The sequence below is a fragment of the Hypomesus transpacificus genome, chromosome 18, assembly GCF_021917145.1.
Source record: "Hypomesus transpacificus isolate Combined female chromosome 18, fHypTra1, whole genome shotgun sequence".
Taxonomy (NCBI): Eukaryota; Metazoa; Chordata; class Actinopteri; order Osmeriformes; family Osmeridae; genus Hypomesus; species Hypomesus transpacificus.
Window position 1 is genome coordinate 7336199 of NC_061077.1, and position 6930 is coordinate 7343128.

The window sequence follows — 6930 nt, forward strand, 5'->3', positions numbered from 1 at the left end:
ATTGGGTGAAAAAGTTTACTATCTGTGAGTCAACATAACACATTTTTACACGTGGGTGGCATTTTTATTTGTTTTGAAATGTAACTGTCCAATTTGAATCTTTGAAACAAGTTGCATGTCTCTTCTATTGTATACGGTCTAACATCGAGGACATAAGGAAAAACTTCAATCCAGTAATTATTCAACAAACCATACTTACATTTACATAGAGGAGTTTCCTACTACAATTGCTTGACAGTAATTGACTTGACTGAACATGGAGGTTAATAAAGCCACTGAAATATGTTATACTGATGCAACCTATAGTCTAGGGCAGTGGGTAATTCAATTTAATCAACATCATGTGTTACTGAGTGAATTTATTGGTTTCCTCCTTAACATGCATTACAAAACAACAAGATTCTAATCCTTGGAGGTGGTGAACAGGCGCACACATCAGGTAGAGGTGTCAAGGTCAGTAGTCTACTAGCCCACTGCATTACCATGTGGCTGTACAAATAGGCTATTAATATGCATCTATACAGCATATTTACGTTATGCTTTAGAGGTTGGCTACATTTACAAGGTTATCATGGTTACATTCTTTGTATAGAATGGAGGTTAGAATCGATACAGGCACTAGGAATGTTTCAATGACGGGCAGTTTCATTTAGGCTATGTTGTGATGAAGAACAGAAGACAAGTTATTTTAAACAATGAGTAGCCCTCAACTGCCAATGCCCCCCAAAAAAGAAGAGACGCCACCTAAAAGAAAAAATATGGAATTCGAAAAATGGAATACTAAAGTGCAGCTCAGAATGTTTTCATATCATGGTCTCTAGTAGACTTCCATTAAAATGTTATCAAAATAACTCATGCAAACATTTTTGCATGAAAATATTTGCGTGATAATACAATATTACATAAATCTGTGGATGCATTGACAAAGTATGTGTGAAGATACAGTATTATAATCTATAACTTTGAAATGATCATAATGATCATGTGTCATCACAGCACAACCTCTATGTCATAAGCTATTCGATGCATTTTGGGTGGTTTCTTGTGCACAGACCATAACTCCTCTTCCTTCCCCAAGGCTGAAGTCATAGGAACAGAAAGATGCCTTTTCATCTCTTTCTTTTCTTTCTTCTTCTTCTTCTTTTTGGACACATTCAAATTTACTGGCAAAAAGCAGTTTGAGTTGAATGATGTCTGATTAGTCAACCTAGGCATTTGACTGAGTTTTTGTTCAAGTTGCTGTTGCAGTTTGTCCTGAAGCCTATACTGACGCAGGACATCAGACTTATGAGCTATGTGATTAGGCAAGGCAGGTGTTTGGTTTAAAGCCAAAACCAAAGTCGGAGTCTCAGCCTCCTGTGAAGGAATAGGCTCTGGGTCAGAGTCAGAGTCATGCTCCAAGTCTGGAGGAAGTAGAGTTGGGCCTTCCCCAAATGGGAGCACATGCTTCTGGCAGAACAGCACACCGCAGGTCTTGCAGCGGTACATCTCTTCCTTACAATGGATAGACTGATGGCGCTTTAGGTTGTGGTGTGTGGTAAAGGAGCGCTCGCACTGGTCACAAGGGTAAGGGCGCTCACCTGTGTGGACACGCTGGTGCTCGTTGTAGTGGCTGCGGCTCAAGAAGCGTTTACCACACACACCACAGGGAAAAGGCCTCTCTTCATCATGAAACTGCTTGTGTCTCACAAGTTGAGGGAAAGTAAAGAAGTTCTGTTGGCATTTGTCACAGTGATAGTAGCTCCCAGGAGCGTCCATTGTGGGTGGTATCAGCACCGGCAGGGGGCGCTTGAATACTTGAGGCAGCAGTGCTGGTATTTTGAATGTTGGTGTTGACTGCACTTTTGTAATCACTGGCAGTTTGTACTGCTCTGTTTCAGTAACAGAAAGCAAAGTATCGTTCACTTTCACTGTTGCCGCCATCTCCTCCGCCCTGTGTCCTCAAACTCTGGGGGGGGGGGAAACGAAATAAATGATATACATTAGTGATGTTACGCGTGTTCATGAAGCTGTATCGACCTTTCGAAGGAATGGGTACCGATACAAAAGTGTCGAGCAAATAACACGTGATCACCCGTCGAAACTTCGGACGTCACACAAGCAGCTGACAGTGTCGTGCTACGGTCTATAGGTTCCGAGACAAACAGCGTTTTATTCAAACGCTTAAAATACATCAGAAATCACTAATATTAGTAGGTTATAGAGGAGACATATTTTCGGACGCTATAGAATACATTCATTGACAGAGCCAGAGATACAGATATATTGCCAGAGCTAGATGGACAGAGATAGATACAGATGTGAGAGAGTAGGTGTACACAAGCACATACACCTTTCTCTAGTTTTGCCTGTCTTCATATGTGGCCATCCCTTTCCCAGTTGCAAAAGCATGTCCTAAACCTTCAATTTGCATATACTTCCACTAAAACGAGGTCAACGGCTTTGATCTCACAATCTTAGCTACACTGAGGGGCAGCGCTCTTACCACGAGGCCAAACTCAACCTAGCTTACCATGTGAATAATGCAAAGCAAACAGCGAGGGTGACGGGTGTTTTAGAGGATATAGTAGTTAAGAAAAGGAAAAAACGTGCAGAAGTGATTTTAAACTATAGCCACATTTGTCTTACCGCTATATCGACGACCCAAAAGCAACAGCTGGAAACTTGAGGTGGCTTTGTTTTCGGTGAGACGGCTGCAGGCTACTTGCATACAGGCTCTGTTGCATATTTCTGGTGCAACTACACAATCCGCTTGAAACCAAGATGCAATGTAGGTTCCTATGTAAAATAGTTCCTGTTGAAACTAATCTCACTGAACCCTCCTGTTGTGTTCGTTTATTGTTACTACTTTTGTGTTCCCGGTCAAAAGTGACCGCCTCATTATAGCTGACTATAATTCCATAAAAATACATATATTATCAACTAATGTTGTATTACATCTTTTTAGCAACTTAAGTTCTTGCAAACATTACAAGTTTTAAACTTCTGTTTGCCATTTATGGCCTGTAGGCCTCTTTGACACAATTGTATGCAACTCATTTTTGAGTGAAAGAAGCATAATATATGGATTATTTTGAATATGTACGCTTGGATGTTGGTCGGGTCTATCTCCTTCCAGTTGTCTTTGTAAACACATCTACCCTCCAAGTTAGTCATGTTTATGACTATGGTTTCAATGGACTCTGTCAGGAACAGTTTAAAGCAGGATTTTATGTCACCAACCCGGGAGATGGCATATCTGGTTGGCCCTGGGGTCATCCTTATCTCATTTTCAGTCGACAGTCGACTTCTCCACTCAAGTGGTGATGAAGAACAAACCACAAACTCCCATTCTTGAACAGGAATGTCACAACAACCTCAGCAGGGCCCTCTTCCTCATCACTAGATTGTTCAACATCGGTTGTCTCTTCGTCTGGATCATATTCTGTGTGTGTGTGTATGTGTGTGCATATGTGTACTCAAACACATGTGCATGTTGGGTCTGGGAGGTTATGTGTGTCCATTTGTTGTATGGGTGTGTGCCTGAACAAAATTTTATTTAAAAAATCTTAGTTTTACCCATTTTTTTTTAATGACCGGTCATTTTTGACCGGGAACACCACAGGTGTACAAAAGTTAAATAAAACACCCAAATTTTTATGAAATTCCTAAATATTTTTGGGGGCTGTTTAGATACCCTGTGTGGACAAAGTCATTGACCCTTATGGCAATCAGAATAAATTAACTACATTTTTTCAGGGAGAAAACAAGTAAATCGGTCACTTTTGACCGGAACACAACAGGAGGGTTAATAGAAAAGCAGAAATACAAACAATTGTTCTGCCGTGCAATCGTTGACATTGATTTTATTTGTATCTGTTGACACCGACAGAAAAAAAGCACGCGTGTAAATACAATTAGTCTAGGTACTACTGTCCTTAATTTACTGTCCAAAATAGGTTACAACAGCCGACGACACAGACTATCCGATTGTAGATATAGCTTATTTGAAATTAGAACTTTGTATCCCACTATGAATCAGTAACATACGAAAATGATTGGCATTTCACATTCACATAATCGTTGTTGTTGCATTACGAAGAAAATGTAGCTAGGTGTCGCTGTAGCCTAAATTTAATTAATTCAGACATGTTGACGCTTGTTTTCAGCCTATGAGTGAGAAGTGGTAAGAGACTGATCATAGACTGCAGTCCAGACACAATCGTGGACATTTCTGGAGTCGATCAATATTGTATCAAATAATTGTTTTACTCCACTGAGAGAAACAGACTTCAACACCACTCAGACTCTTGCTGACCTGTCTTGGACTATGCTGCTTTAACATTTGTTATCTGATTGAACTTGTGAGCCCTGGCAGCGGATGGGTTACCTGTGGAGTGTACTAGCCTGTAAATGGTTCTTTGTTTGGCTTGTGTCTCAAATATTTGGCATTAGCTGTTTTCCTCCCCCCTCTTCCTCACTCCTTCCCTCAAGGTGACTCTACTCCATCTGCCCCTTTCTTTCTCTTGCCAATCCCCCTTTAAAAGTCCTCACTACAACAACAATTCTGGGATACCTTTCAGATTGTGACTCCTTTGTCAACACCGATATCTGTCAGTATCTTACATGCTTGTCTCGTGTCTTGTGTTTGGAAAGTGTAACAAGGCACTTTAATGTTGAAACAATCGGGTTGTGTGTGTGTGTGTGTGTGTGTGTGTGTGAGAGAGAGAGAGAGAGAGAGAGAGAGAGAGAGAGAGAGAGAGAGTGAGTGAGAGGGCTGTGAGTGTGTGTGAGAGAAAAGAGACCTAGCACCGCAATAGAGTGGTGTAAAAGTTATTTGAAATAACCAATTCCATCTCTCTTACTCTGACCAGACAGTACACTCAATCTGTTATTTAATGTTAGCATCATCTAAGCCACTGCCAAGGTGACTTTTTTTACTCTCTAGGACAGATCTAGCAATGTAGTCGTTTATCTGTTGATCTATCTCCTTCATCTACCCACTCAACATCCCCAGTGTAATTACCCTTAACTTCACTCCTTCTTGCATCAGTCCCTTGTCTAAGGGGTAGAAGAGAGAGACCGGGGAGAGGAGGAACTGACAGAGGTGGTATGTGTGGTTGGTTGGTTGTGTTGGGGTGAAGGCAGGGAAGAAGAGGGGAGAGAGACAGGTTAAGAATGGTCCTATCAGTGTCCACAGTCTGCTGATACACTCACTGCTTATCTAGGACGTGTACAGTCTCAATACCCTGCCTCTCTGGTGTGTTACAGTTAAAAGCATAATTGTCCTCTCAATGGCTAAATTGACCCCTATTCATTTATCACTTGTGCCCATTAGCTGTGAATGAGGGCTTTTCCGTTCTTAGTCCCACAGTCCCATGTTTGACTCCTCTGCGGCTCAGACATGGCGTGTTGTTACCTGTGTTGTATTATTGTTGTCAGCCTGCCTCCTCTGTTTACATAGAGCCACTCTGCCCACGGGGCTCAAGCTTGTCCAGGCTTGGAAAGTCGGAGCTGTCTGCAACGCCATCACTCAGCCGTGTGGTGAAGGGTTGAGCCACTACAACACAATTACACATTTATTTCTGCTAGTCTCCCCTCCCCCACATCATCTCTCCCCCACACCACACCTCCCTCCCTCTCTCTTTCACTCTGCCTCTCTTTCTCTGCCCTGTCATACCCTGCTGCACACACAATTCCTCTGTATAGTCTCTCCCTCTCTATAGTCTCTCCCTCCTTTCCTTCATTCCCTTCCATCACCTCTTGACACGGTTCAAATTCCTCCTATCAAGTCTTACTCTGTCCTTCCCTCTGTCTTTCCTTCTTTCCCGCCCTTTCATTTTCTGCCTCTCATCCTCTCTTCTCCCTTCTCTCTCTCTGTATAGTGCAGTGGCAGAGGAGAAGAATGAAAGAGGCACTGAACTAAAAGGGTTGGAGAGAGACGAAAGAGAGAAAAGAACATGAAGTAATGTGGTGAGGAGAGAGGAAGACAGTGGGGTGGGTATAGCTCAACTAACTGGGGTCCTCTCACCGAGGAATAGAGAGTGAAGGAAAGACTGGCTAATGATGTATTGATCTGGTTCAGCCTGGGGCCACATAACTCTAATTGTGTGTGTGTGTGGGTGTAGAAGAGAGATTGAGAAAGAGATTGAGAAAAGAAATGCAAGATCAAAGGGTTTTACTGTACCTGAGTTGGATACTTTGTGCCTTATTGTATTTTTAGGGATCCACTTTGCGTCCGGGACAATACAGAGGCCTGTGCTACAGCAATGCTGAAAGGTCAACTGTCACACCTCTTCCATGCATCATTCACTCTGTACCTGGGTCAGAATAATCCCTCAGGCTTTCATATCGTTTCAGCATTGGAATTGCGATGGTATGTCATGCATATTCATACTACACTTCACCTCTTAGATTAACTATCCTCCACCGTCATTAGATACACAGCTGTCACTGTCTGGATCATACAGTAAACTGTTTTATTTACCAGTCGATTGGTTCCTTGAGGAAGAGCTAATGCCTGAGAACAGTGTCAGTATGATCAGTAATATTGCCTGGTCAAGAGCAGAAAGGCCATGTAACATCACTGAGGATCGAGTGATAGGGAGAAAGAAAGAGATGTACTTATTTACTGTTTTATTCTGTGTCTAGGTGTATCTAGAAGGCTGCGGTCAATCAGGACCAAAACCTCATGCCATAAGAACAGTTTCTTTCCATCTGCTACTGGCCCCTTCAACAAGGCCAAGGACTCCCACTGACATTTATTCAACTATTATAAGTCCTTCTGACACCTATTGCACTATGCACAAGCCACCTTTATCTCAGTATCTCATTTGCACTATGTTGCCCACTCATGCTGCTCACTCATATTCTTACTCTTATTTATTTTTTTATCTTATATTTTTTTAGATAGTTTAGTTCTTAGAATGAGTTAAACTATTGTACTTTTAC

At 42.0% G+C, this 6930-nt stretch overlaps 1 protein-coding gene across 1 annotated transcript; it reads right to left on the reverse strand.

Moving 5' to 3' along the window:
* Positions 1 to 24: 24 nt before the first annotated feature.
* On the reverse strand, positions 25 to 2750 carry LOC124480561 (replication initiator 1-like). Its single transcript, XM_047040011.1, has 2 exons — positions 2629 to 2750; positions 25 to 1948 (listed from the first exon to the last, which is right to left on the reverse strand). The coding sequence occupies exon 2, from the start codon at positions 1921 to 1923 to the stop codon at positions 991 to 993; it is 933 nt and encodes a 310-aa protein (XP_046895967.1). The 5' UTR covers positions 1924 to 1948; positions 2629 to 2750; the 3' UTR covers positions 25 to 990.
* Between the last annotated feature and the right edge of the window lie 4180 nt (positions 2751 to 6930).